Source organism: Ictidomys tridecemlineatus, chromosome 6 (assembly GCF_052094955.1).
Source record: "Ictidomys tridecemlineatus isolate mIctTri1 chromosome 6, mIctTri1.hap1, whole genome shotgun sequence".
Taxonomy (NCBI): domain Eukaryota; kingdom Metazoa; phylum Chordata; class Mammalia; order Rodentia; family Sciuridae; genus Ictidomys; species Ictidomys tridecemlineatus.
The window spans coordinates 103,540,270-103,568,265 of NC_135482.1; the positions used below are offsets into that span (position 1 = coordinate 103,540,270).

Below are 27,996 nucleotides of genomic sequence, written 5' to 3' on the forward strand. Positions count from 1 at the left end.
CTCCTCTCAGGGCTGGGGATGTGGCTCAAGTGGCAGCGTGCTGGCCTAGCATGCATGAGGCACTGGGTTCAATTCTCAGTACCACATAAAAATAAAATAAAGAGATTGTGTCCACCTAAAAAACCACAAAATAAATATTTTTTTTTAAAAAAAAAAAAGGTTCTCCTCTCTCAGCCTCCCAAGCCGCTGGGATTTCAGGCATGTGCTACCATGACTGTTGATCTTGATCTTGGTGGGGGTGATCATGCAAGTCTATGGTACATGAAAAAATTTGTTAGGCAGGGATGAGGGTGTAGATCAGTTGTAGATCTCTTGTCTAGCATGTGCAAGACCCTGGGTTCAGTGCCAAAGAAAAGAAAAAGAAGAAAATCCAATTATTGGGTAATTTAAGTTAAGACAGTTTATTTCAGACAGGCATGGTGATGCATGCCTGTAATCCCAACGGTTTGGGAGGCTGAGGCAGGAAGATTGCAAGTTCAAGGCCAGCCTCAGCAATTTAATGAGGCCCTAAGCAACTCAGTGACACCCTGTCTCTAAAAAAAATACCAGAAATGGTTGGGGGTGTGGTTCAGTGGTTAAGTGCCCCTGAGTTCAATCCCTGGTGAAAAAAAAAAAAAAAAAAAAAGTTAGTTTATATTTGTTGCAAGTCAAAAAAGTACAAAGTTAAAATTACTTGTAGCATTATCAAATATTGGAGCTATATCAACAAATACTTGAGCAGCTTAAAATTCAGTGGCAACATTTGATCAACATTTTTAAAAAGTAGCAGCAGCTGAGCAAGTGTGGTTAACTTCTCAAGCTGAACTAGAGCCAGCCATTGCTTAGGCTCCCTATGTGTTCCCAAGCCTTTATGTACAAACTATCCATAGTCATGATGTCTTTATTGTTATTGTTACACACTGGCAAGAATATCTAGATTGGGTGGATGACAAGCATTCAGATTCATTTCTTTCTTTTTAGTATGCTTCTTCTTCCTCTGTAATATAAAATATTTCAAGGGCTGAGGATGCAACTTTTTTTTTTTTACATTTATTCACATTTATTTTTGCTTTTAGTGCACTTGGGTGTGTAACATAGTGGTAGAATATTTGCATAAGAGGGCTTGAAATGGAGCTCCATCAAGAAAATGTGTGTGTGTGTGTGTGTGTGTGTGTGTGTATGTGTATGTGTGTGGTACATGCACATTAATTTATTATAAAATTTTATTCTGGACTGGGTGCAGTGGTGCACACCTGTAAACCCAGAGACTCAGGAGGCTGAGGCTGAAGGATTGCAAGTTAGAGACCTGCCTTAACAATTTAGGGAGGCCCTAGCAACTTAGAGAGACCCTATCTCAAAATAAAAAAGGGCTGGGGATGTGGCTCATTTGGGTAAGGGCCTCTGAGTTAAATACCCCCTATTTTTTTTTTTATTCTGTACATCATACTACCATATATTGATTTGTTGCTATTGTTTTTATTGGAGAGTGAAACCAGGGGCACTTACTGCTGAGCCACATCCCTGTCCTTTTATTTTTTATTTTGGGACAGGGTTTCACTTAATTGCTTAGAGTCTTGATAAGTTGCCAAGGCTGGCCTTCAACTCCTAATTCTCCTTCCTCTGCCTTCTGAGTTGCTGTAACAACAGGTATGTGCCACTGCACCTGGCCCTATGTTGATTTTTACACAAAACAAACATGCTGTACGTAACAAGTAGAGTAAGGAATTTTGACTAGGTGACATAATTGTTACCTTATCCTTTTTTATTCTATCTCCTCCAAATGAGAAATCTGTAGCACAATTCTTTTTTTAAATATATTTTTTGTTGTTGTTGATAGACTTTATTTTATTTATTTATATGTGGTGCTGAGTATTGAACCAAGTGCCTCACACATGCTAGGCAAGTGCTCTACCACTGAGCTACAACCCCACCCCTGTAGCACAATTCTTGACACCCAGAAAGTGAAAATCCAGCCACTTTACCCAGGAATTCCACCTCCTTTCCCAATATATGTTCTCTCACCAAAGTTGTCAATAACCTTGAGCCCCCAAAATCTTTTAAGTACAGTAATCAAAACTGAATTTTCCTTCATCTGTCTGTAATCCCAGCAACTCAGAAGTCTGAGACAGAAGGATCACCAGTTTGAGGCTAGCCTCAGCAACTTAACAAAACCCTGTCTCAAAATAAAAATTAAAAAGCGCTGGGGATCTAGCATGTGCGAGGTACTGGGTTCGATCCTCAGCAACACATAAAAATAAATAAATAAATAAAGGTATTGTGTCCAACTACAACTAAGCATATATATATGAGGGGTGGGGGTGGCTGGGGATGTAGCTCAGCGGTAGAGTGATCCTGGATTCAATCCCAGTTACCAGAAATTAAGCATAGTAGACCCTTTTCTCCCTATGTTCTTCTCCTGCTTATCTCCTAAGGTGGCTTTCCATTACTGGCCTGTCCTATAGGATAACATTTACTTTCCTAACTGCTTGACCCCTACTTGGGGTCCTTTTTTACTCCTACTTTCTTTATATCTCCATCAATTCACTTATTACCTGATAAACTGTTTTACAAATAGTTTGTATCCTTTTGGAAGATTCATTGCTTAATCTCTAGTGCTTAATACAAATAATTAAGTTTGAAAGAGAAACCATTCTAAGTGCTTTACATTTATATCAGCTCATTGCCTCCTCACTATATCTATGCAATAAATACTCTTATTATCTCTGACATAGAGAAAGAAACAGGCACAGGGAGGTGAAGTAATTTCCTCAAGGTTGCATGCATATTGGCCTTCAGGTACTCATGCCCAGTTTGTCTCCAAAGTTGACTTCATTTTTGGTGGAAAGGATTGAACCCAGGTGTGTTCTACCACTGAGCTACAAGCCTAGCCCTCATTTTTTATTTTAAGACAGGGTCTTACTAAATTGCCCAATCTGGCCTTGAACTTAGGATCCTCCTGCCTCAGCCTCCGGAACTGCTGGGAATATAGGCCTGTGCCACCACACTAGACAACAGTTGGCATATTTCATGCTCTATTTTATTGCCTGTGTATAGAGTGGGCACTCAGTAAGTGTTAAGTAACCAATAGTTATGCTCAGTGAGTACATACCACACCCCAGGCTCTGTGCTAAATGCTTTACTTAGATTATAACTTAAGACCAGTGTCTTAAACCCAGAAAATGAGCTGGGTTGTGGCTCAGGAATGCTGAGTGCTCGCCTAAGCACGTGTGAGGCACTGGTTTTGATCCTAAGCACCACATAAAGATAACTAAACAAACAAACAAAAGTATTGTGTCCATCTACAACTAAAACAAACAAGCAAACCTATAAGGTGTCAGCGCGCCAGTAATTCAAGCTACTCTGGAAATGGAGGAGAATCCCTTCAGCCTGGGCAATATAACAAGACCACATATTGGAAAAAAAAAAAAAGTAGCAATTATCCTCTACCCAATGAGACGGACAACTCTGGAAGGGATTGGCATCCGGATGAAGAACGGCATGAAACCCATTTTGACATCTACAACCTTGAGTCCGTAAAGAGTTCAGAACCTCAGATAAAAGCACAAGTTTGACTCACAACTTGGGGCAGAAAGAGAGCAGCCCTGGAAGACTGACCCAGAATCGCAGGGAAATGGAAACAATGCAGGCATGATGGAAGACCTTCCTTGGCCCCATGCCCTGTATCATAAACTCTGGGCTCAGGAGTTGGTTGGTGGCTCAGGTGGCTCAAAGGTCTTCATTGGGAAGAACACCTCCACAGAGATCCCAAGGTGATGATGTCATCAAAGGATTAATTCTGAGCTGGGACACCTGAGGGCAGATTCTGTGGCGGCGATGGAAGGGTTAACGGCTCTGCACGTCCTACCCTCGAAGACGAGGCCTTGGGGCGGGTCTTGGCTCGGGCAGGTGACTAGAAGTTGGTTAACCGCCCAGAGAGTGCTCTACGGGAACCGGGAACAGGGCGCGCCCTTTACCACAGCAACCCAATTGGTGTTAACCTCCCAGTGAGGTACTCTGGGGGCGTGACGTGGGTGGGCGTGACGTGGGTGGCGACGAGAGGGTTAACCGCCCCAGAGGCCCCCCCCCCGGGGGCGGGGCGCGAGGCCCGCGTGTCCCGCAGTGGTAGGGTCCAAAGGCGGAAGCGGCCAGCTGTCTGCTCCCAGGCAACGGGGCTTCTTTTGGCTGGTTTCATCCCGATGCCCCGCGACTTCCCGGTTGGGAAGTCGAGCGAGGTTCGGGGTCAGGGTCGGAGGCAGGGGTAGGGGCGGTAGTGGGGACGGGGTCAGGGACTCTGTGTAGGCAAGAAGGACAGCCTACTGTGAGGTCCGGAGAGGGCAAACTCGAGTGTCTTGGGCGACCCAGCACAGAGCGAAGGCAGGGTGATGGGCCCTGGAGCTTTGGGGGTGCCGGCAGAGAGAAGCCGGCCAGTCGGCATGCGTGGTGAAAGGATGGGGTGTCCGGGTGAGGACCACCCATCCAGAATACCGCACTTCATATCCCTTTCTCTCCCAACTCCCCTCCAGGTCATTCCCAATCTGGAACTCAACTTTGAGAAGAGAGACGCCCCAGCAAGACTGTTTCGGGGCGTCCTCCAGCTGCTCACCTCCATGGGCCAGACGGCCCTGGCAGGGGGCAGCAACAGCACCCCCACCTCGCAGGCTCTGTATCCTGACCTTTCTTGTCCCGAGGGCTTGGAAGAGCTCCTGTCTGCTTCCCCTCCTGACCTGGGGGCCCAGCGGCGCCATGGCTGGAACCCCAAGGACTGCTCAGAGAACATCGAGGTCAAAGAAGGGGGGTTATGCTTTGAGCGGCGACCCGTGGCCCAGAGCACTGATGGGGTCCGGGGAAAGAGGGGCTACTCCAGAGGCCTGCACGCCTGGGAGATCAGCTGGCCCCCGGAACAGAGGGGCACACACGCGGTAGTGGGCGTGGCCACGGCCCTCGCCCCACTGCAGGCAGACCACTATGCGGCGCTGCTGGGCAGCAACAGCGAGTCGTGGGGCTGGGACATTGGGCGGGGGAAGCTGTACCATCAGAGTAAGGGGCCTGAGGCCCCCCAGTATCCAGCGGGACCTCAGGGTGAGCAGCTGGAGGTGCCAGAGAGGCTGCTGGTGGTTCTGGACATGGAGGAGGGAACTCTGGGCTACGCTATTGGGGGCACATATCTGGGGCCAGCCTTCCGCGGACTGAAGGGCAGGACCCTCTACCCAGCTGTAAGCGCTGTTTGGGGCCAGTGCCAGGTCCGCATCCGCTACCTGGGCGAAAGGAGAGGTGAGGCCGGGGGTGTGGGGAAGAAAACTATTGTCACTAGTGGCAGTGATTTGGAATGGACCCTCAATGCTGGACAAGAGCAGAGGCTTTCATTTGACCTGTCTCCTATCCTTATTCAGTTCCAGGAATGGCTGAGGTTCTTCAAGCTGTTATCTAATTTACTTGGAGGCAAAACTGAGGCTTGGGAACAACTTGCTCATATTCTCTTGGTGAACCCTCAGAATGGAGGGAGGCTCTTGGGAGATATCAACCCTTGAGCAAGATGGGCAAAGGGTTAAATGGGTCCTGGGCTGGGTTTACAGGTCCAGAAAAGTACTGGCAGTGTCCGGTACCAAGAGTGGGTATCAGATTTCCTGGGCTCTGACCTGTATGTGCCACATACCTACTTCCTCTTCCTGTCAAATCCCAGGATGGGGCCTTTGGGGCCCTGGTCATGGCTTTGGGTGGGGCTGCAAGGGAGGAGCCTCCTTGGGAACCTAATGGGACACGTACTGGGAGTTGGCTCTGAAGTTGCAGTCTTCAGCAGAGGGCTGGTGCCTGTCCTCTTGTTACCCATGCTGAGCCACACAGTGGAGCAGGCCCATCCTTCCTTTCATTTCCTCACCCCAGCTCCAAGGCCCCACTTCTTTTCTTTTTTAAATATTTATTTTTTAGTTTTCAGTGGACACAACATCTTTATTTTTATGTGGTGCTGAGATCGAACCCAGCACCCCACGCATGCCAGGCGAGTGCGTTACTGCTTGAGCCACATCTCCATCCCCTCCAAGGCCCCTCTTGAATCAAAGCCTGGGCCACCTCCGCCACTAATGGGCCCATATTGGCCTATTGCTTAGAGGGCTTTAGCTAGAGCTTCAGTCCAGCTCTCTCAGGATAATCTCAGCTGTGAAATCAATTGTGATGCCTTAGATCTCCCTCAGCCAAGGTGGAGTCAGGTGTACAGCAAGAAAGGAGGGAGGCTGGGTAAGATCCTATAGTTTGAAGATGTCTGGCTGGTGGCTGAACCCCTATTTACCTTCTCCTTCTTCTCTCTCCCAGCGGAACCACACTCCCTTCTGCATCTGAGCCGCTTGTGTGTACGCCACGCCCTGGGGGATACCCGGCTGGGCCAGGTGTCTGCTCTGCCCTTGCCCCCATCCATGAAGCGCTACCTGCTCTACCAGTGAACCTGGGATACCAGACTGTGCTGGAGCCACTGCAGGCCTAGACCAGCAGTGAGGTTGGGTCCCTCCCCCAATTCAAGCTCTGGGGAGCTCCACAAGTCTCAGTGCTACCCAAAACAGTGTGGCAGAGAATTTTTAAGGCTGTGACAGCCTGGTATATAAGACATTTTTTTAAAGTAAAAATACTAAGAGATGTGTTATAGAAACCTGTTAATGGGGTTTTTTGTTTGCCTTTTTAAACAAGGGTAGTCTGTGACTACCTCAAAAAGCCCATTTTGGGGTCTGGAGAGGGCCTTAAAAAGGAAAAAGATTTACAGTGAAGGAGAACAAACCATAGACTTAGTGCCAGATGTTTTATTTTCCTTACATGTGCGAAAGCTCACATACACAACACACAGGAATTGGCACCATGGGAGAAGGAGCATCCCTGGCCTCTGAGGGGAGGATATTGGCCTTGGTGTGAGAAGGGAAAGGAACATGGTTTCTCTCTCTTGCTCTCACCAGGGCCTGAGGGGACCCATGAGCGAGCTCCATTCCTTCTACCTCTCAGTTGAGGAGAAGCCACCTTGGTGACATGTTTAGTTCTAACCATTATAGTAAGTGGTGGTTCCAACCATCACAGGGGAAAGGTGTAAATGGTAAAGGAAGGTACAGTGGATTAGGTCTTGAGAGGAGGCAGATGACAACATCAGAAGCATGTGAAGGGTGAGGGCAGTTACTTGGCTTCTGGACTACCTAATCCCTGGCTTAGCGGGAAGAACAGATCGATGGCGCTTATTGTTTGGCATTGATGATGTCCACAAATTCGGGCTTGAGGGAAGCACCACCCACGAGGAAGCCGTCCACATCAGGCTGGCTGGCTAGCTCTTTGCAGGTTGCCCCAGTCACAGAACCTGGGGAGGAGGTAGAAAGAGGGTTTTGTCAGGGATGAGATGAATATACTCCATCCCTACCTCCATGTCTATAGTGGGCTCAGCCTACTTGATAGGCTTCACAAGCTAGAGCCAAACCCACTTACCTCCATAAATAATGCGAGTGCTCTGAGCCACTGCATCAGAAACGTTGGACTTGAGCCATCCCCGAAGTTTCTCATGTACTTCCTGGGCCTAAAACAAGAAGGCAGTCTAAGAAAGACCCTTTCTGCCTTTTAAAGAGGAAATCACTGGCACCAATGGAGAGAGAGTGTGTCAAGGCAAGAGCCCTGGAATCTGAGTCAGAATACTAGGGCTCCAAAACCAGCCAAGCCCTGGAATGGATGCCCTTGGACAAGTCACTGTGTTTTAGGGTTTGGGAAGGCAGGACTCCAGGGCTCAGATACCTGTTGGGGTGTTGCAGTCTTGCCAGTACCAATGGCCCACACAGGCTCATAGGCCAGGACGACCTTGTTCCAGTCCTTCACATTATCTGCAGGACACAGAATCACAGAGGGAAGGGTGAACAAGGAGCTATACAGCCAATTTCCACAGAATGTGAAGAATGATGATGGCCTACTGCCCCCTGGTGGCATCTATACATTCTGCAAGAGCAGAAGTGATTAGCTTGAAAGGAACTCCACCTTTCTTTGCAGCATGGGGGATCAAGGCAGTCTGCAGGGCTTCTGACACCACCCCCTCTCCGCCCCATTTGTGGCCCTGGCTAGGTTCAAAGGTCCCTTTCTCCAGAGATACCTGCGATGACCTTGGTCTGTTCGAAAACAACCTTCTCTGTGATGCCAGCTTCCCTCTCATCTAGCTTCTCCCCAATGCAGGCGATCACTCCGAGTCCCTCTGCTAGGGCATGGGCCACTTTCTGCCCAATCAGCTGTTGAGGAACAGACTTGGTGAGACACCCTTCTTGGAATAAGCATCTCTTATCTCTTCTCATGGTTACTAACCTCATCTGACTCCCCAAAGACGTGCCTCCTCTCCGAGTGCCCCAGGACTACCCACGTAGCTCCACAGTCTTTGATCATGCCAGGGCTAAGGGAAGAGAGAAAGCTCAAGTTTAGCAGGAAGCACACCCTGTACCTTTCCCCTCCATGAAAAAAGTGAGTGAAAGGTTCCCCACCACTTCTCTCTCCATCTCCATCTCACCTGATCTCCCCAGTGAAGGCCCCATTAGTCACTTTGTAGCAGTTCTGCGCAGCCACAGCAATCTTGGGATCTAGTTTCTGCCGGGCGAAGTCAATGTAGGCAGTGGGGGGTGCACAAACCACCTCTGAGGATGAGATGTTGGCATACCCAGATGAGACCAAAGGAAGCCTTCATTCTCCAGACTTCCTATCCAGTGTCTGGCAGCCCTCTAGCCTTCAACTTTCTTGGTTTTGCTTTCCTCCCCCTTTAACCCCAGCAAGATGACCTTTGTCCACTTCCCAGCCTAGGCTTGCACCCAACTCCTGGAGACTTCCAAGTATCCCTTCCAGGCTACAGCCCTCACCCTGCCCTCTGCTCTTTTAACAGCTGTGGCTCCAATTTCCTCGGGTTATTCTGGGCATGAGTACCTCCCAGACTCAGCATTCTCTGGTGGCCAATCTACCTCCTTTCTAAAATAGCTTATCCTCACTAGAAAAAAAAGAGGGGGCCAACTCTTGGGCTTGTTTTGGCGTCTTTAGGGAATAATCGAGAAGGTGATGTCCCTTTGATCAGATCTGTGGTCTGATGATTTAGGTGGGTGGAAGGGAAGTATGGAGGATAGCACTCTGCCTGTGGTGGCAGGGAGCTGAGCGGCTCATAGCGGCCTTGCGCTTTCTCGTTTCCAGGTTGGGGAAAGCTGTAGGATCGCTCATTTACAAATGGCTCAGCTTGTTAGGCATCTACCCAGTCCCTTCCATGGAATGCAGTAGTCACCCAGGCTGCCAAGAAGCGACCAGTGCCTACCGCTCACGAGCCCAGCCCGGCAGGGCGCTGGGGAGGAGTCATGGGCTACGTGCAGAGGCGCACGGAGCCGGTTGCCGAAGGGGCAGGTAGTTGGAGGCCGCGGGTAACTGGGAGACCGCGCAAGCTCAGCCTCCACCCCCACACTCTGGCGGTGCTGTATCCCGCTTCTCCGGATCTCCCACAGAGGCTCAGGCTCGGCTCCTACCCTGGCTCAAGGCTGGTGCAAACCCAATCCACGCCCAGGGGCCATCTTCCTCCCGGGGACCCAATAATTCATTTCCCGCCCCACCAGGCTAGAGCACCATTAAATGCCCTTCTTTCCACGTCCACACATCTCCGGTACTGCAGTTGCAGGGCCACTTCTCAGACACGCAACGACCCTTGTACTTCAGCCCTGCATCCAGGTCCACGCGGTTACCAGGACTCGGGGAGCTCGGGAGAGGGCGCTGCCACGCCCGACACTCTCCACCAGTCCCAACGGTCCCCAAGGAGGGCTCACCGGTGTCGGCGGGCACCTTGGCCGCATTCAGGGTACAGATGAGTTCCCCCAGACACTTCTTCCGCCCGTTCATCTTCCAGTTGCCCCCCACGAAGAATTTCCTGGAGGGCGCCATGGTGCTGGAGCCGGCACACTGAAGGTCAGTATCAGCGCGCAGCCGCGGCCACTGCCCGCTTATATATACCGCTGTGAAGCAGAACTCCGCCTCCTCCCCGCCCTCAGCCATGATTAGCCCGGCCCCCTGCCTAAGCGGCCTCCCCACCAGCCCAGTCCCCCGACCGCCCAGTGTTGCAAAGTTCTGACGTTCCCCCCTTTCTTGTAGCAACGTTCTAGGGGTGTCCGAGGGATCAGTCGTTCTTGTCTCAATTGTCTGATTTGTAGAAGTGAAAACTGTGAGACCCTGCGCTCAGGAAAACTCTCTTCATAACTTCAGCCCCCCAGAGAGGGTTCAGAGTGGGGTTAGCTGAGCAACCTGGCCTTAGACCAGATCGCTCACTAGGACTGAGCGCTGAGGGAATGTCTCTCAGAGCCCCCTTCCCCCATCAGAGTTAACTACATCTCTGATGGCTAAGCAGACACCCTTGGTCTAACCCACAATTACTGGGCAAATACTAGGTTCAGTAGGAGGATCAGCTCATATCATCCATCAGCTGTGCAGACAAGAGGTACTTCAGAAATCTGAAGCCAGTTAATACCCCCACCTCACCCCTGGGCGTCCCACTCTTTGCTTCAGTTGGCCAAGGCCTGAATAGAACTGTAGAGGTCCAGTAGCCACCTCAGACTTCTGGGGAAATACTTAGGCCTCTTCCTATGTGACTGCCATAAGGAAGGGCTCTTTGCCCCTTTTTTTCCTTTGTGCTCTGCATTTTTTTAGTGTGTGTGTCACTTTATTATAGTTCCCCACCTCACACTCAATTTTCCAAGAATTTTAAAGCTAGTGACAAGTAGAAAAATGTCTAGGAGCTGGGGAGGAGCGAGAGTTTCTGAATCTGGTCCCCTGGACAATCATCTTCCCCAGCAAGATAAGTCTCCCCCAAGGTAACAAACAGGACAGTTTAGCCATTGTATTTTTATTCACATCGTGTATTTTGGCATTTTTCAGAGGACAGGGAAGAGATAGGGTGGGGGAAAGACTGAGGCAGGAGGGCAAGGGGGGGTCCCCATTTCCCTCATATCCCTCCTTGCCCAACCACACAGGAGAAAACACATAGGAGGGGAAGCACAGGTGCTCCCCTCCCCTGGAAGAGGATGCACAAAGCTACACCCACTCGCAGACACAAATAAGACCCCTACCCCTACACCAGGGGCTGGGCAGGGTTACACAGAAGTAGAGCACTGTGAATTGAAGGGGCAGGGGAAGCCAACAGAATCTCCTTACAGACAGGTGGTCAGCCCCCTCCTGTCCCCTTCTCACTCTATCCCCAAAGTCTATCGAATGCCCCTCTGCTTTGCTTGGCCATTCTCCTATGGCCTCCAGCTTCTTCCCTGCTGCTGGGGACAAAAAGAAAAAGGGTACAGAGCAGGGGGCTGAAGTTCATCCCTCAGCCCCTGTCCCTCATACCAGGTGGTTTGTCCCCTGCCCTCAGTGGTAAGGGGTGAGAGCAGGTTTTAGCTGGTCACTCTCTGGTAGAAGTAGATATAGCCCAGGTCCTTGGGTGGCTTCTCAGAGGCACACACTTTCTGGTCATTGTAGATCACCCATCTGATGGGGTAAGAGAAGGGACAGAATAGGATGAACAAACTGGGCACTCCAAGTTGCAAAAACTTCATCTCTCAGCCATGGCATCTGGAGGTAATCTTGGAGCAAGGCTCCCAACATTCTCTGCCCGGATCTCCATATCTATTGCCCAGCTGCTACTAGTCTGAAGGGAGCTTCCCAATTTCATAACAAGGGTCATTTCCTCTATTTGGTATATTCAGCTCCTCTAGTCTCCTTTTAACCCTCACCCCAATTCCTATGAGGCAGGGGGTTAGAAAACTTTCTCTAAGCCAGGCAGTCAATATTTTTGGTTCTGCAGATCACCTAATCTCTGATACACCCACTCAATTTTCCTGCTGCCACATGAAAATGGCCAAAGGCAGTAATACATAAAAAAGCACATAGCTATGTCTAGTTAAACTTCATTTATACAAGCAGGTGGCCTGATTTAGCCCATGGGCTGCAGTTTGCTTGTCTCTGACAAAAGACATTTTCTCCATCTCAGGTGTATTCATGCCCCCTCAGGGAATCCTTTACCTCTCCCATATACATGCTAGGGATTTCCAGGTTATCCTTCCTCATTCCCATCACCACTTCTCCATTCACACTGCCAGCCCCTCACCTGCCTTCCTTCTTGATGTGGCAGACGTAGTGACCACACATGGTAGAGGTGCCCATGTGACTAATGAAGGCAAAAAGCTGATACTCTAAGGAAGAAGATAGAAGGCAGAAGAGAAATAGGAGCGTGACCCTTGACAGTCCAAAGATATATATAACAGATCAAATTCAGGACAGGAGTTTTAGGGGATATGGGGTGTATCCTGGGCCAAAATCTATCTCAGCCTCCTGGAATCCCACCCTCATCAGTTTCTTTAGTGGAAAGAAGCTTCTGACCCCTTGGATCTAAGGAAAGCAGAGCTGCCTTAGAATGAGGAACCTGGTATAGCAGAGTGGCTAGTTTCCACCAAGGTTTGTCCTGTTTCCTGGGAATACTCACTTCCAGGACCATCCCGGACTTTGGGTCCCACTGGCACAGACTCAGAGATGGAGTCAGCAGCTGAGCGGCCTTCCGAGATGTCCATGGCAGCTTCTGCATCCAGGTCATCAATGTGACTGAAGATCCAGTCCACAGCCCGTTCTAAACTGTTGTTCTTGGAGAGGAGGGAAGTGTTATTTTTCCTAAAAAGTTCTGGGGCAAGGATACCAACAGTGAGGGGAAGCCTTAGTTCCTACTTTGCAGCCAGGGCACCCAGCCTTGGCTGCATTACACTTGTCCTTGGTCCTATTTGACAAGTATGAACTTCAATCCCACCACTTTGTCCACAGAGACTCCAAGTTTTTAGCTAGAACAGTCCATACCGTGGCCCGCAGAGCTTTCAGGGCCTGGTCCCTTGAGAAGCCCATAGAGACAATGGTGGTCACACAGTCCTCTGGTGGGGGATCAGCTGCTGCACTTGTGGAGCCAGGCCCACTGGAGCCAGGCAAGATGAGAGGGTTTGCGAAATCTGTGAATGTGAAGGGGTTGAAGTTTCTGGGGGAGGATGGAGGTCCTACCCTGCCACCCAACCATGTACCCACTGGTCTACCTGGATCATCCATGTGTGACATGACCCAGTTCATGGCAGCCTCAGCCCCACTATTGCCCGTGTAGTAGACAGCTTTGCGGCAGGCATCCATAGGAAAGCCCATTTCCACCAACTGTATGATGACCGATTCGTCCAACATGGGTGCTGCAGTGGGGAATGGTGGGCTCAGTAACCTGACTTCTTAGGCCACTATTTCTATTTGCCCCTCTTCCCTCCCACACATCAGGCCCCTAGTGTTCTCCCAATCAACCATTCCATGTATTTTTCTTCCATGGACTGGTACCTGATCCCAAAACTAAAATGACTATGCAATATAATGTGGGCCTGGTATCTCAAAGACTATTGATTTCCTGCCCATTCTCATAGAATGGGTACCATTTCTGGAGCATGATTTCCCCACCCTACTAAAACCAAGGAGGTAACAAGAGTAGAAAAACAATCAGTGCTATTGCCATCCACAATGAATGAGGATGTGGCCGGGAGTACTCCAGTTTCCATGTCCATCCAAAGAGGGCAGAAAAAATATGAAAGGGAGGACAGGAGAAACACAAAGGACAGGGCCAGAGGAGGCAGGCAGAGAAGTCCCCCAACAATCAGCAAGGTAGAGAGACAGGCAGGAAGAAGAGTCACTAACATGTTGGAGAGGAGAAGTGAGGGGAGCAGAAGGAGTCTTCGTCTTCGTTGCCATAGAAACCAAGGCTACCTTTGGGCTCATCCGGAGTGACCAGGGGTGGGGCAATGTCAGGCAGCTCCTCCTCTCCTGGCTGCAGCCCTGTACCCCTCAACTGGGAGATGTCTAGCTCCTCTGGCATCTCAATGGACACATCTACAATTAGAAGGGCAAGAAAAGGACCACCTCAGCAGCTCCTTGAGGCTCACTTGTAAAGGCACTTTGGTACTTGCAAACCTCTGCCCATATCCTGGAATTACTCTGGAATAAGGGATTGCTAAAAGCAGTACCAACTTTGGAATTGCAATGTAACATAAATACTAGTGAGTCCAGGAGTCGGGAGAGCTGGATTCTAGTCCTAGATCTACCACTCTGACTAAAGACAAGGCAGGGGCTCTGGCTTGTGAGACAAAATGACTGTACTGCTGTGGGTCTTAACTTCTTTATCTAGAAACTGAAGGTAAAACAGCAGTCTTCAAGTTATGGCAAGGGACCTGTAAGAGTCATGAGAATTAACTGTTTCAAGATTATCAAAATGAAAACATCTTATCAATTATAAGACCAAAACCAAAAAGAATTTTTAGTTGTAAATCATAATTATGAAGTCAAAGTTGTGTGTGTGTGTGTGTGCACGCACAAGCGCAGTACTAAGGATTACTCATAGGTACTCTCCTACTGAGCTATATACCCAACCCTTTTTATTTTTTAATTTTGAGACAGAATCTAAGTTGCCAAGGTTAGCCTCAAACTTGTTATTCTCCCACTTCAGCTTCCCCAAGTCAAGTTGCTGGGATTATAGGAGTGTACTACCATATTACCATATTCAGCTAACTACTTTTTTTTTTTTTGGTGCAGTGCTAGGAATGGAACCCAGGACCTTAAGCATGCTAGGCAAGTCCTCTACCACTGAGCTACACCCCCAGCCCCAAATTAGTCTTTTAATAATTTTAGTCAATACTTTTCAAACTAAATACATTTTAAAATATCTAAGATAATTTTTTCCCCATTGAGAAATACTAGTTTATATGTACTAAGGTCTTCTTTCTTTCTCTAGCATTTTCTCCTTCACCACCCTCATACCAGCCACCATACCCAGTTTCTTGGGCACCCAGTCTAAGCCGAAGGTGAACTTCTTGATCTGGATGACCAGGTAGTCAGGGAATGAGGCAAACCGTGTGGTCCTAGGGAAGAGAGAATATGATGGAACCCAGAGACCCCAGGGCTCTCCTCTCTTGAAACTCCTACCCTGGGGCTTGGCCTCTCCTGAATAGAGTCCCAGAAAATGTTCCACACTCCTCCTCCTCCCTTAGGCAGGCATCTAGTTCCAGCAGCAAAGGAACTGTAGAAGCCAGAAGGAGGGCTGTGTTGTTGGCAAGTGCAGCAAAGGCCTGGGGGCTGAATCCCTGAGACTGAAGCATTCCTTTAATCTTAGGCCTGTGTCAGAGACCATTTGCTGGAAGTCCAAATTCTGCCCAGAGCTGATACTAAGTGCCTGTGCTCTGCCATATAGAGGAAGGAAATACAGAGAGGCCACACTGAAAAAGACTCTACTACAAAGGAAGAGGGACTAGTGGTATAGGATGAGGTAACAGAGTTCATCACCCATGTCTATCCTTGTCAGGATCTACTGGTTCCCTTGACTAACTCCTCAGATTCAACCCTGAGATCCAACCGTAAGGATTAAAAAATAGCCAAGAGGCAGATATGTTTTTAGGAATTACTCTGCCACAGGCCTGCAGCCTAAGCCTAGGCCAAAAGGACTTACTTGACAGCTACTGACTTGGCCTGCAAGGCCGTGCTCCAGAAGTCATCCACCTGCTCAGGAGCCCCATAGGCCTCCAGGCAGGAGCTGAAGGGCACCTGAGCACGAACCAGTTCTGGCAATGGCACCTTCTCCTCTTCAGCTTGCCGCTTCTTCTCCTCATACTCTAGAAGCTCCTCTGGTGAAGAGAATCAGATAGTAGGTTCTTAGAGGATGCTGCCTCTTTGCCTTCATCTATACCAAGGCCTAGCAGAACAAGCAACCCACCTTTGTTAAGGGCTGCATCCATGGGCACAGGCAGCTGCATGATGTAGTCAACTCGCTGGGTGTACTTAACCTTCTCTGTGGCCAGGCACTTGATCTTTTCCTCCACCAAGAAGCGGAACACTTCATTAGGATTTTCAGAGCTCCGGCAATTCCTCTATGGGAAAAAGGCAGGGTAGGGAGGTGTGGGAAGCCAAGGAACAGAACAACCTTGGTTCACTGGGAGAGGGAAATGGATGGAAGATGACTATTTGCGGGCATGGAGATGCAAGAGGAGAGTAAAAGCCTCCCTTAATTAAACATCTTCTTGACCCAATTCTGACCCCATCATAGCATTGTGGGACTGTATTGGAAGGTGCTTATATTTTTCTTTTTTGTGGTACTAGGGACTGAACCTAGGGGCACTCTACTGCTAAATTATGTACCTACCCTTGTTTATTTTTGAGACAAGAGTCTCACTAAGTTGCTGATGCTAGCTTTGAGATCTTCCTGCCTCAGCCTTGCTGCATTGCTGTGATTACAGGTGTGAGTCACAACTCCCAGCTAGGTGCTTATTCTGTCATTTTCTTTTCTTCTTTTTTGCAATGCTAGGGATTGAACCCAGCTAGGCAAGGGCTCTACCACTGAGCAATACCTGTAGCCTGCTTGGGCCATTTTCTTTGGGTCTATCCTCATTTAGACTACAAGCCCATCAAGGGTAAGGATTATCACTTGTCTTGACTATTCTCCTCAGGAACAAACACTACTCATAGGGCAGGCTCAGTGCAAGATTGTCAGGTTACAGGGATAAGACTGGGTTGATATGGACAAAGGAAAGGATGGGCAAGAGGGAGTGAGAGTGAACTGAAGGCAGAGTAAAGGAATGTGAAGTGTGGACTCTTTGCCATCTTTCAGCTCTTACCTCCACCATGTTGATAAGGTGAAGGAAAAATTCCTGGGCATCCTGCTGCCGATTGGTGGAGAACTCGGGGTGGCCCTTGCCAATGAGGGCCTTGAACATCCGAGGAGCAATGCCATCTTGAACTTCCTAGGAAGAGCCAAGACAGGGACTGAGCTGGGGCTGAGGCCTTCAAGTGGCCTTCTTTAGACATCTCTTAAACCTATATCCCCCAAATTCCAGATTCTGAAAGTGACAAAATCCCAAACTTACCTTTTGTTCTGGCACCTGCTCCCCATCACCGGACTCTGGTGCTGGCTTGGAATACTCTCCCGAAAGAAGGCCATGGCCCAACTTGGCCCTGTGTTAACAGCCAAGGAAATGATTTAGCTTCAGTCAACCGGAGGTTCTCACAGCTATCTTTATCTTTTCCTCCCCAATTCAACCCTGCTCATGGACTTCCTTAGACAACTCTCAAGAATGTGGGGGAAAAAAAAATGCATAGGAACCCAGCTCAAGGCAGACAACATGTTCAAAAGCAGTCAACCAAAACCTTATACTATCTAGAGGCTCAACTGCTGCCCACCCTAGATGGTCACAGAAGAGAAAGAAGGCATATTGGCCAGAAATGGTGGTACATGCCTGTAATCCCAACAACTTGGGAGGCTGAGGCAGGATGATTTCAAGTTCAAAACCAACCTCAGTGACTTAGTAAGGCCCTAAGCAAATCAGCAAGACCCTGCCTCAAATAAATAATAAAAAAGGCTGGGGGTGTGGCTTAGTGGTAAGGTACTCCTGAGTTTAAAGCCCAGTACCAAAAAATAAAAAAAGCAAGCAAGCAAGCAGGCACATAGGCTGTGACTCTCAAATGCCTTTATACACAGGACCTGACTACATACACCTGGGTGCTGAAGTCCTGGGTAGGGTCTGTCGGGGCATTCTGGAAGATCTTCTCCAGCTTATCCACGTACCTAAGGGTCAAAGGAAGATAACTGGAGGGACATCTAACCCAAGCATTGAAGAAAAGGGAAGGGAACAATTTATCTACTAATTGTATGAACAGGCTCAACCCAAAGTGGGGAATTACTGTGGTTAATTCCCCAGCAACTTGTCCATTCTCCCTTTCTCAACTAAATCAGCATGAGTGTCCTCCAAGGTACTCTTCCCTGGCTCCTCCCTGAGATAAAGCCAGGGAAGGGAGAAGGCAGCCTGGAATTAGGATAGAGTTTATATTCTATTGGACAGAACTTGTCAACACATTCTAAGCTCTCACATTCTTTTTCCCAATTAGATAGTAAACTTGTTTATGCTAAGAATCTGTCTTTCTTCTACATTAATGTCTTAAGCTCTCCTCTCTCCCCCCAAAGTACTACATGTCCATGTTAGGTGTTCATCTGATGTCACTGCCTAAAATAAAGATCACCTGCTAACCCTTGAGGCCATCAGAAGGCCACGAGATTTGGTGTTCTACACTATCAGTAATGGATGTGTGTGTTGAGGTAGTTCTAAAACTTGCTCTCCTCACAGCACACCACCAATAGAAACTATTTAAGACTGAGATCAAATACACAGGTACTGAGGGCAGCTGAAGAAGAGTATGCCCAGAGGTTAGTAACCAGGAGAAGAATTGGGGATGTTAAGCAAACGGGTCAGTAGTGGGGAGAGGGAACCACTCACTTCCTCTGGAAGTCAGGGATGCTGAAGAGCACCTGGACCACTGAGTTGAGGTAGCAACTGTTACCCAGATTCCGGATGCCTGTGTAGCCGGGCCCAAAGAGGGGCTTAAGTGGCACACCTGACTCCTGGATCAGCTCCCATTCACCAATCCGCTGATTCATATCTATCTCCAACTCAGTCATCGTCTTGTCCGTCTATATGGGAAGTGACACTTTAGACCAGATGAGAACTCAGCCCTGTATTTTTTTACACTGATCTCTCAGAGTTTAGGATGACACCCAGCTATAACGCAGAATTATTGGAATTATGGACTTCATGAGGGAGGCATGTTGAGTTATCAACCAATCCAAGTTTTGGAAGGCCACAGGTAACAATCCCAGAGGCTGTCATCAGACCTCTGCTTGAATGAGAGAATGAAATGAGTAAGACTCCTTCTATCTAAAGTGGTTTCTCCATTCTAAAGTTACTCCTACTTGCCCTTCAGATTGTCATTTGAGGAGCACATCTTTAGGGAGAGGGAAATATCCCTGATTCCCTAGACTATGCCAAGTTCCCTTGCTCTAAAGTATTGCAGTATACTACCCTCACTTCTCTTTCACAGCACCTATCAGTTTAATTATTCACTTATTTGTGTATGTAACTAATGCCTACCTTTCCTTCTGGAATATAAATCTATGAAAACTTGGACCACACTTGTATTATCATAGCGACTAGCACATAGTAGCTACTCAGTAGCATTCACAGAATAACTAGATTGTAATGCATTCTATTGTTGTCATGTATTTTAATTAAAAAAAAAAAACTAAATAATTCTAGAAGGTTCTTCAAGGGGCTAGGGATATAGCTCAGTGGTAAAGCACTTGCCTAGCATGTGCGAGGACCTGGACTCAATCCTCAGGACCAAAAAACAAAATAAATAAATAAATAAATATATATATATAAAGTTCTTCCAGGGAAGCCCACATATATGGGGACTGGGTTAATTGTGGAAGCTCTGTCCAAAACGCCCCTCAGCCTCAGGCAGAAATTAAAAGAATTGGAAGCTAATGAGGATCTCACCTTCTGCATCTTCAGCATGTCAATGCCGAAGTGGGACAGGTGCTCAGCCAGGCTGGGGTCCAGGACCATATCATCCTCATCATATGAATACACATCTAGAACAGGAGACAGACATGGAGTCAGGGGATATGGATGAGGGTAGCATGGCCACCCACCCCATCTCCTTTCCAGAGGGGCCTTGGTCAGATAGAAGGACAGTCTGTAAGGGTCACTCTCTTGGCTCCCAAGAATATTAGTGAGGTCACAAGTCCTTTTGGGATAAGCTGTCATGATGATGGAGTGAAACAGGGTGAGGATTGAAATTAAGTGTGATTCTGACTCTATTCCTGTAGCATAAGGTACCAGGATAAGTTTGGAAGAATAATCAATAAATAAAGATAGTTAACTTTAGGAAGCAGACTAGGATTTGAGGGAGTGTTGAAAATTTACAGTATTTTAATTTTTATAAAGAGATTGCATTTGTGCATTATTAATACCATACAAAATGAGTAACAATTGAAAAATTAAGTGGAGAAGGGGGAGAATAATACCAGCTCCATCAGGTGTGATGGTCCCCAGCTTGACAGCTAATGGGTAGCCTGTCTCCCTATAGTGCTCCACAGCATGGTTGTTGCCCCCACTGCCATCAAAGTAACGTCGGCCACAGAGGATGGAGCCGTCTGTCAGGTTGAGCCACAGGTTCTCTCTCATATCACACTTGGAGCACTTCCAGCCACTACCCAGGAAGAAGAAAGTTAGCTAAAATATGGGTCAGGGATATATGGGACTGGTAGGGAGAGAAGACTCTACAGGCTCCCTGTCAGTCCAAGAACCCACTCTTCTCCTCTCCTTTAGATGTCCCCAGCTTTTTTTTCCCCACCATCCTCCAAGTCTCCCTCCCTGTCCCACTCCCTAGCCTCTCTCCCACCAGATCCCCCAAAGGGTAGACTCTTTGCCCTTGCTCTGGGGGTTGTGCCCAGAGGTAGAGGGGCCAGGCCTCACCAGGGAGGGATCCGAGCAGGGTTGTCCAACTGCTTGAGGTTGAAGGCATGCTTAGATACCTGCCGAACTTCCCCATCCCAGGCCTGTACCTCCTGCTTTCGGGAGGCTGAGTCAGCTGAGAGTAGGGCCTCTACTGCACTGGTCACCTGGGTGAAGCAGAGGGTCAGACAATACCGAACCCCTGCCTGACATGCTGCTTTCCCACTCGGTCTTCAGCTTTGTCAGTGTTGCCCAAGCCACCACTACTCCAGCCCTTCTTGCCCTAGCATCTTTGGTGGGAAGGGAAGACATTCATACCCGATCTCTGACAATGTCAGGTAGCCCCCCCAACCCATCCCGGGCAATCTCCAGGTAATCTGGCAAAATGACAATCTTCACATCCTCATCATATTCAAACTTCTCCTCGGTGAGGTCAAATCCGCCTTCAACACCTGGTGGGACAGGGAAAAAGAGGGAGAGTAGGGCAACCACTACAGGTCAATGCCCCTCGTTCAATACAGCACTTTACTTTGTCCCTTCCAGAGCTCTAGAGCCACTGTTCAGACCCACGGCTTTCCTAGTACCACTGAGAGCGTGAAAGACCAACTTGGGAGACTAGGACTGCAGTGGAGCTCACCAATAGCCAGCCGGGTAGGCTTCTTACGCGGTGGGTCACCAGTGCCTGCAGTAGTGTCCTCTTCTTTCTACAATGAAGGGCAAGGGCAGGATCAGCAATGAACACCAAGGACAAAACAAATGGGGAAGATGGAGAGAATTTAGTGGTTAATCTCTGAATGGACTAAAGCTAAAAAACATTTGTGCTTTTTTTTTTGTGTGTGTGTGTGTGTAATTATAAATGAACAGAATGCCTTTATTTTGTTTATTTTTATGTGGTACTGAAGATCAAATCCAGTGCTTCATGCATGCTAGACAAGGTCTCTGCCACTAAGCTACAGTCCTAACCCATTTGTGCCAAGATTTAATGACATAAACAAAAGTAGGTGAAAGAGAGAAACTGAGGCCAACAGGGGGTCAGAATCAAATAGATTCAAAATGAGTACCCTATGGAAAGTGTCTTATCCTAGTCTGGGCTTACCGGGCGCCGGGTCCGACGGAGGTGTAGGTAGACGCGCTGGCCAGTCTTATTAAAATGTCTCTCCACATACTGTTTCCCAAAGCCCAGGAATGTGTTCATACAGATGTAGAGGCCACCCTCAGACTCCTGCAGGGCACGAGGCAAGGAAGGAAACACAAGGAGGATGAAGCCTGGCCAGGTGGGGAAACCAAGGACATGGAGTCAGAAAATGCTAGTTTCCAGAAAGGTTTCTGTTTTCTTAATACTGTGGGGCCCTTGGCAACTTATTTAGCCTTTTAGGACTTTATGGGAGATGGCTGAGATTCTCCTCCATTTCCTTCTGTGACTGTGGTAACAACCAACAAGGACACCAAGAAGCTGAGTAACATTTCTCATTTATCATTGACCTTTCCCCCCTTTTTTTTTCTTTTTGGATACTGGGGATTGAACTCAGGGGCACTTAACCACTGAGCCATATCCCATCCCCAGCCCTATTTTGTATTTTATTTAGAGACAGGTTTTCACTGAGTTGCTTAGTGCCTCACTTTTTTTGAGGCTGGCTTTGAATTCATGATCCTTCGGCCTCAGCCTCCCAAGCCACTGGGATTACAAGTGTGCGCCACTTTGCCCAGCTTCCCTCTTTTTTTTTTTTTTAAGTACCTTTATTTCATTTATTTATTTATTTATTTTTTACGTTGTGCTGAAGATCAAACCCAGTGCCTTCCATGTGCTAGGCAAGCACTCCACCACTGAGCTACAACCCTAGCCCCTCATCTGACCTCTTGCTCCTCCTTTGGGCTTTGGAGCCCAATAATCACACAGGATACCCTTCATCTCTTTCCTAGGGCCAAAAGTTCTAGAAAATAAATGGGGATCAAACAATGTAGGCTTCCAGGGCCAGGGATTATACTCAGAGGGAAAAGGGGTCCTTTTCTTGGGAAAGGAAAGATGTCAGATGCTGGGACACCACAACAAACTTTATCTGATCTCCATAACTTAGAAAACCTTTCAGACTGGAAAAACAGAAATTCTAGCACAGAACAATACACCTGACCCTGAGTTTTCTAAGAGCCTAGACCTTTCCTTTCCCATACTGACCAGGAAAACTGAACACTGGTCCATACTGTTGAGTCCTTCATTTCCTCTCCTGCTGAAGCCTGGCTCCAGGGAATCATGCCTTGTTTGAGATTCACAGCTAAACCTGAACCTGTCTAGTAAGGCCAGGAAGTCCAGCATTCTACAGCCCCCAGCCCCCAACTCCTGCCCTCTGACCAATAAGATCCCCACTGATATTCAACTTCCAACAACAAAGCCATCCCCTTCTGAGAACAATTTAGCAATACTTGCTGAAACAGCTAGAACACATACAACCCAAGAAGAACAAGAGAAGATAAGTGTCTACCCCTCAAAGCTGAGCAAGTCTACAAAGGCCTTTGTAAACAAGAGTGCTGGAGAAGGTGGGAGAGGGAACTAGAAAAAAATAGTGTCTTGCCTCAGTTACAAGTCTTTGAGCAACAGGCATCCTCTAGCTGAAATAAAATTTCTCTGCTCTGATATTAAATAAAGGGCACTGTCTAAGTTTGTTCTTGGACCCATCAATTGTTCTGTACCACTTCCTACGATGCTATTACTGCAATGTTCATAAAACAAATAGAGCATCTCTAATAGGAAGGTCAGCTAAGCCTTCTTTTTATTATGATTTGAAGATAACCAAATATGCTAGAAGTTGGTTAGTAAACTAGGCCACACTGAAGATATTCTGACTTGGAATGAAAAAGGAAAAATGTCAGAAAATTAGAAAAAAAAACTTTTTTTGTATTAAGCAAAGAAGTTACTAAGGAGAGAGAGAAAAAAGAGAGAATTAAGTATAAAGAGGGACCCACTGACTTCTACCATCTGCTGGTAATTAAGAAAAACCTTTCCCTCCTGGGAGGACAGTGGGAGCTCCTAAATGATTAAACTCTTCATTTGGAAATAAAAGATGATGGTTTACCATGAATTGGGAACCCTGGAGCTCTGCTCCAAGCATCTTTTTTTTACCTCTGCCAAACCCAGACTTCAGAGAAGCAGCACAATATCTGGTCCGGATCAAAATCCAGCAACCAAGCAAACCACAAATCACAGTGATGGTCGTGAACTGGGCCTCACATCATGCTGCTATACTCAGCACTGGTGATGAATTAATGAAGCCTTTCCACTCTGACTTGCAGTTTTCAAGCCATGAGCTGGTCTGGCTGAACACCCTGGGCAGGGCCCAGCAATGGCTTAAGGGGAGGGGTGGTGAGGGGGGCGGATCCCAACCAAGCTGCTGCCCTCTCTGTTCAGGCCTGGAGGCTAGTCTCAGGTTGACGGTGACAGAGGAAGGCAGAATTGCAGGAAGGGAGGTAACGGGTGGGATCTTGTAAAACGTGAAGCACAGTGTGGGTGGCGGCTTTGTCTAAGTAGACAAGAGTGGGAGCAGGATGGGAAGGGGGTCCTAACATCCTCCAAGAAAGAAAGCATCCCTGTAGGAATACTTTAAAAGGGATTCTCTCAACTCCCTGTGATGGGCGGGGAGGGGGGAGGAGAGGGGGCTGCAGCCTAGTTCACTTCAAAGGAGAAAGAACTAAAGCTTTCCTTTTTCCTCTCTTCCCTACCACTAATGACCCACCTCCCCGCCCCCTATCCATATTAGCCATGGGTGGAGGCTAACTCCGTCTTCCTCAGAATCGGTTTTCTTCACAGCCCACTTCCAGACTATTAGCCGCTTCCAACTGCAGTCCCCACCTTCTCAACCCCAACCCCGAACATTGGGGAGTCTCCCCCCATCCCTCCGACACGAAACTACAAAACCCGGAGAGCCGTGCGCGACAGGCAGGGCCAACTCCCAGGCTTTCGCAAGGGGCCGATGGAGGACGTAGTCCGACCATTGGGTTGCAACCCTGGCTTAGAACGACAACGAGGACAGTGAGTAACTACAATGCCCACAGTGCTCCACGAGACCTGAAGAGGGCGAGGCGAGCACGGCGGCTTCCGGGGGCGGTAGTCACAGGACAGACCCATCTAATGAAAAGCAATGGCAAAGAGGAGCGTGGGAGACTACAAATCCCAGGGTGCATCGCAGGGAGGCGGTAGCGCAAGCCTTGCAGGCCCCGGCAGAATGACCAGGGCGATGGAAGGAAGTCGTGTTCTTTGCGGGTATGGGAAATGGGCTTACCGGCGTGTCGAAGGAGAAGGCGCACTCGTCTTTGTGGACCCGGTCTCCAGCCTTGGGGACCCGGATAGTCGGTAACACTGACAGCAGCGCCTCCTCACTCAGCTCCGCCATGACACCGGCAGCAGCTCCTCCACACACGGCGGCTCCCACCGTTCCCAGTCCCCCACCCCTGCTCTCCCGTCCAATGAGCACTACTCGTTAGGTGCATGCGCTGAAGGCCAGACGCGCGAGAATGGCAGTTGGAGGCAGCCAGCCTGCTAGCGCTCCGCCCTCTGCCCTACTCTTGGCTAACGCCAATGAAAAGCGCTCCTAATGCAATTGATGGTCAAAAGGACCAATCCCACTCTTCCAGGGTAGGAGCGCATGTAGAGCAGCCAGGTGGTCTCCAGAGTTGCGACTGCTCGGACACGGGGACCCTTGCAGTTCCTTCGCGTGAAGAGCCGAAACCGACGGTTGTTTAAACCTCTCCACTTCTGAAACTTTCCTGGGGCTTCGTCCAATCGGAAAGTAGAAGGGTGGTTGTTTTCTTGGTATTTGAACAGAAGGTCTCCAATGAGGCGGAGTTTGAGAGGGTTAACGTGAATGATAACTCCGTCAACCAATAAGGATTACCGTCTCAGGAAAACCACCATAACTATCTGAATTTGTGAATAATAACGTAATAATTCATGGTTCTATTTTATTTAATAAAGTCATTTGTGTTTAAAACCAGAGGTCTCCGGGAAGACTGGCATTAATCAAAATTTCACCACGTACAGCTCACAGACCGATAATTAAGAAAAGTCCCCACCTACCAAGGAGGCGTCACCCTTGGGCAAACCAAGCCCTTTTCTCCGCAGTCCTCATGATAGACATCCTCATAGACCAATGGCTTCCTTCTTTGGGGGCGGGTCTCACATAGCAAGCCTATGGGAGCATACGTCGAAACAGCCAATAGAGTAAGGGTGAGGGGCGTGGCGGGAAGTTTGAAACTCCTAGCTTCGGGAGTTGAGTCTGGCGCTTGCTTGTGTGCACCCAAAAGTCCAGTTGGGGCCCGGTAAGTGATTTGAGTAAATTAATGAATAAGTTAGAAGATCCGGCAGACCCAGGATGAGTTCTTTTTTAAACGACTCATAGAGTAGTCATTACCCTGCAGAGGCCTCTGGGCCAGTGACTAGGAAGTTCCTCAGCTGGAAAAATTGAGTGATTTGGAGTCAGAGGTCCGACATGGTCGCAGTACGAGCTGAGACCTGAGTCACTTTTCACAGGCATCCTCTCCTCTACCCTTGCCGGGCCCTGCCCCCGCCCCTAGTGAAGATGGGCTCAGCCAAGAGCGTCCCAGTCACTCCAGCGCGGGCTCCACCGCACAACAAGCATCTGGCTCGAGTAGCGGACCCTCGTTCACCTAGTGCCGGCATTCAGCGCACTCCCATCCAGGTACTCGGCCATCATGAAAAAGGTGGAGAAATTGAATCCTTGGGCCTCTGCCTAACCTGATTCTGGGAGAGCCCTCATACCCCCACCCCACCGGAGACATTTTCTTACATGCTCATTCTGCATGGGGTAGGTTGAATGTCTGAGAGCCTTAGCAATTCCTGCCTGGAAAATGGGGAGGAGATAAGAAAATCAGGGCCCAGACTTGTTCTAGCCTATTGTCCTGACAGGTGGAGAGCTCCCCACAGTCAAGCCTACCAGCAGGAGAACAGCTGAAATGTCCAAAACAGGCCCTGGACTCAGATCCCCGCTCACCTACTCTTGGCATTGCACGGACACCTATGAAGACCAGCAGTGCAGGTAAGTGTTGGACCCAGGGAGTGTTGATGAGGTCATCCTTTATTATTCTTGGGTGGAGTCAAGGGGGAGGTGCTAGGGATCAGACTTGGGGCCTACTGTACACTCTGACACTGAATTACATCCCCAGTTTGCTTCTCACTCTTAACATTTTGCCCTCTCACTTTGATTTCATTTTTCCCATTCCCTCAACCACCCAGACACAAGCCCTAAGGTTCCTGTATCTTTCCCTCCTTGCTGAATGATTTGTATCATTATAAATTTGTATCCTAAAAGTAGATTACTACTTAAGTCATTTTTTTTCCTTTAGACCCTCAGAGTCCAGTAATAAGAGAGCTGAGTGAAGTATTTGAGACTGAAGCATCCAAATCAGATCCTCCCCCAGCATCTGTTCTGCCCCTGGGAGTACCTTCATCTTCTGAATTGGACTTGCCTCTGGATACCCAGTTATCCCTTGAGGACCAGGTGCTACCTTGGAACGACACTGAGCTCCCTTCCAAACAGGTGTCTTCTCAAGAGGATGCAAGACATCCCACAGAAACCCCTGTGGCCAGCCAGAGCTCAGACAAGCTCTCAAAAGACCCTGAGAGTCCTCGATCTTCAGGTATAAAATCTAAGGGCAAGGTATAGGGAAGAGAAAATAGGATAATATCCTGGGATAATGTACATGGATGAGTATGGGGAAAATAAACTGCAAGCCCCCTATTTTGAGTACTTGCTTTAACACATTACTCACCCTAGGTTCTAAGCTCAGTAGACGGAAACCAAACAAGGTCCTAGGGAGATCCCCCCTCACCATCCTGCAGGATGACAACTCCCCAGGGACCCTGACACCCCGGCAGGTAAAGAGAAAGGGTGAAAGCTATTACTAACATATCCAACATAGAGGGTGGGAGGCCCTTTTACCTAGGTCTTCCCTCTCCTGAACAACATCTATTCCCTGTTCCCCCAACTCACATACTGCCTTTTGCAGGGTAAGCGACCTTCTCCCCTAAGTGAAAATGTTAGAGAATTAAAGGAAGGAGCCATTCTTGGAACTGGACGACTTCTGAAAACTGGAGGACGAGCATGGGAGCAAGGCCAGGACCATGACAAGGAAAACCAGCACTTTGCTTTGGTAGAGAGCTAGGCCCTGTGTCACCCCTATACTGGATTCACCTTGGGCCTGGTGATATTCTGTTTCCTGTCACCCCTTCTTTCCCAGGGAGACTGAGGAAAGGCTTATTTTCTTTGATTCCTCCAAAACTACCAACTCTGGGACTTAGAATTTTATCAGACTTACTTTTTGTCTTGTATATTTCTTGTGTATTAAAGGAAATTATTTTAAATGATGCTTTTAAAAGACCTAAAGCTTGTAGTGGCTCTTCTGTGTGTAGAATGGCAACCTTGTATTCCCTGTGTATCTCCCCACTGATACTTCTGAGTCATTTTTGCATACCTTCCTTAAGTCATGGTGTTCCCCAAGGTTCTTTCTTTGGCCCTTTTCTCTTGTTCTCTTTTAAGTGTTGACTTCTAGAACTTTAGCTATCCTTTACGTAGTTTTTGGTAACTTCTAGGTCTTTCTCTTTCTAACCCTGATCCTTATGTAGCTGCCCTATAAGCACTTTAAAGTCAATTTATCTACAATTGAATTTATG

General features: G+C 48.3%; 4 protein-coding genes and 1 long non-coding RNA gene across 14 annotated transcripts; 2 read left to right on the forward strand and 3 right to left on the reverse strand.

Moving 5' to 3' along the window:
• Positions 1-385: 385 nt before the first annotated feature.
• Positions 386-4,117, reverse strand: LOC144364954 (uncharacterized). 2 transcript variants are annotated; one of them, XR_013423138.1, is made up of 2 exons: positions 3,595-4,117; positions 386-598 (listed from the first exon to the last, which is right to left on the reverse strand). It is a non-coding gene; the product is annotated as an uncharacterized LOC144364954 (long non-coding RNA). The 2 variants fall into 2 exon arrangements; XR_013423136.1 differs by having other exon boundaries at positions 3,557-4,117.
• On the forward strand, positions 3,565-6,616 carry Spsb2 (splA/ryanodine receptor domain and SOCS box containing 2). Of its 6 annotated transcripts, none has more exons than XM_078015313.1 (3): positions 3,565-3,749; positions 4,503-5,250; positions 6,286-6,616. In XM_078015313.1, the coding sequence occupies exons 2-3, from the start codon at positions 4,587-4,589 to the stop codon at positions 6,411-6,413; spliced, it is 792 nt and encodes a 263-aa protein (XP_077871439.1). In that variant the 5' UTR covers positions 3,565-3,749; positions 4,503-4,586; the 3' UTR covers positions 6,414-6,616. The 6 variants fall into 6 exon arrangements, with proteins under 6 accessions (XP_077871439.1, XP_021590927.1, XP_005338374.2 ...); XM_021735252.3 differs by lacking the exon at positions 3,565-3,749 and adding an exon at positions 3,832-3,988; XM_005338317.5 differs by lacking the exon at positions 3,565-3,749 and adding an exon at positions 4,080-4,211.
• A 133-nt stretch (positions 6,617-6,749) lies between these two features.
• On the reverse strand, positions 6,750-10,023 carry Tpi1 (triosephosphate isomerase 1). The gene is made up of 7 exons (XM_005338318.4): positions 9,765-10,023; positions 8,483-8,606; positions 8,284-8,368; positions 8,078-8,210; positions 7,729-7,814; positions 7,429-7,516; positions 6,750-7,303 (listed from the first exon to the last, which is right to left on the reverse strand). The coding sequence occupies exons 1-7, from the start codon at positions 9,988-9,990 to the stop codon at positions 7,185-7,187; spliced, it is 861 nt and encodes a 286-aa protein (XP_005338375.1). The 5' UTR covers positions 9,991-10,023; the 3' UTR covers positions 6,750-7,184.
• A 795-nt stretch (positions 10,024-10,818) lies between these two features.
• Positions 10,819-25,076, reverse strand: Usp5 (ubiquitin specific peptidase 5). Of its 3 annotated transcripts, none has more exons than XM_005338319.5 (20): positions 24,590-25,074; positions 21,415-21,540; positions 20,956-21,022; positions 20,637-20,770; positions 20,340-20,485; positions 19,889-20,073; positions 19,359-19,453; positions 18,300-18,493; positions 17,522-17,593; positions 16,896-16,983; positions 16,647-16,772; positions 15,749-15,902; positions 15,485-15,659; positions 14,812-14,900; positions 13,684-13,875; positions 13,050-13,193; positions 12,823-12,968; positions 12,461-12,614; positions 12,086-12,170; positions 10,819-11,466 (listed from the first exon to the last, which is right to left on the reverse strand). In XM_005338319.5, the coding sequence occupies exons 1-20, from the start codon at positions 24,698-24,700 to the stop codon at positions 11,373-11,375; spliced, it is 2,577 nt and encodes an 858-aa protein (XP_005338376.1). In that variant the 5' UTR covers positions 24,701-25,074; the 3' UTR covers positions 10,819-11,372. The 3 variants fall into 3 exon arrangements, with proteins under 3 accessions (XP_005338376.1, XP_005338377.1, XP_077871436.1); XM_005338320.5 differs by having other exon boundaries at positions 13,753-13,875; positions 24,590-25,073; XM_078015310.1 differs by lacking the exon at positions 12,086-12,170 and having other exon boundaries at positions 24,590-25,076.
• A 472-nt stretch (positions 25,077-25,548) lies between these two features.
• Cdca3 (cell division cycle associated 3) lies at positions 25,549-27,709 on the forward strand. 2 transcript variants are annotated; one of them, XM_040281036.2, is made up of 6 exons: positions 25,549-25,625; positions 25,837-26,005; positions 26,233-26,362; positions 26,670-26,963; positions 27,101-27,201; positions 27,333-27,709. In XM_040281036.2, the coding sequence occupies exons 2-6, from the start codon at positions 25,886-25,888 to the stop codon at positions 27,486-27,488; spliced, it is 801 nt and encodes a 266-aa protein (XP_040136970.1). In that variant the 5' UTR covers positions 25,549-25,625; positions 25,837-25,885; the 3' UTR covers positions 27,489-27,709. The 2 variants fall into 2 exon arrangements, with proteins under 2 accessions (XP_040136970.1, XP_040136971.1); XM_040281037.2 differs by lacking the exons at positions 25,549-25,625; positions 25,837-26,005 and adding an exon at positions 26,013-26,131.
• The last annotated feature ends 287 nt before the right edge of the window (positions 27,710-27,996 follow it).

Excerpts from the sequence above, each read along its gene's own strand:
- Tpi1 (XM_005338318.4), bottom strand. The coding sequence starts at position 9,990 with ATGGCTGAGGGCGGGGAGGAGGCGGAGTTCTGCTTCACAGCGGTATAT. Across the intron at positions 8,369-8,482 it reads GCCTTCACTGGGGAGATCAG|CCCTGGCATGATCAAAGACT; the intron begins GTGAGATGGAGA and ends CTCTTCCCTTAG. Across the intron at positions 8,211-8,283 it reads TCTTTGGGGAGTCAGATGAG|CTGATTGGGCAGAAAGTGGC; the intron begins GTTAGTAACCAT and ends GTTCCTCAACAG.
- Spsb2 (XM_005338317.5), top strand. The coding sequence starts at position 4,176 with ATGCCCCGCGACTTCCCGGTTGGGAAGTCGAGCGAG. Across the intron at positions 4,212-4,502 it reads CGGTTGGGAAGTCGAGCGAG|GTCATTCCCAATCTGGAACT; the intron begins GTTCGGGGTCAG and ends ACTCCCCTCCAG. Across the intron at positions 5,251-6,285 it reads CTACCTGGGCGAAAGGAGAG|CGGAACCACACTCCCTTCTG; the intron begins GTGAGGCCGGGG and ends TCTCTCTCCCAG.
- Usp5 (XM_005338319.5), bottom strand. The coding sequence starts at position 24,700 with ATGGCGGAGCTGAGTGAGGAGGCGCTGCTGTCAGTGTTACCGACTATC. Across the intron at positions 21,541-24,589 it reads CCTTCTCCTTCGACACGCCG|GAGTCTGAGGGTGGCCTCTA; the intron begins GTAAGCCCATTT and ends CGTGCCCTGCAG. Across the intron at positions 12,171-12,460 it reads AGTCCGGGATGGTCCTGGAA|AGTATCAGCTTTTTGCCTTC; the intron begins GTGAGTATTCCC and ends CTTCTTCCTTAG.
- Cdca3 (XM_040281036.2), top strand. The coding sequence starts at position 25,886 with ATGGGCTCAGCCAAGAGCGTCCCAGTCACTCCAGCGCGGGCTCCACCG. Across the intron at positions 26,964-27,100 it reads TGAGAGTCCTCGATCTTCAG|GTTCTAAGCTCAGTAGACGG; the intron begins GTATAAAATCTA and ends TACTCACCCTAG. Across the intron at positions 27,202-27,332 it reads GGACCCTGACACCCCGGCAG|GGTAAGCGACCTTCTCCCCT; the intron begins GTAAAGAGAAAG and ends TGCCTTTTGCAG.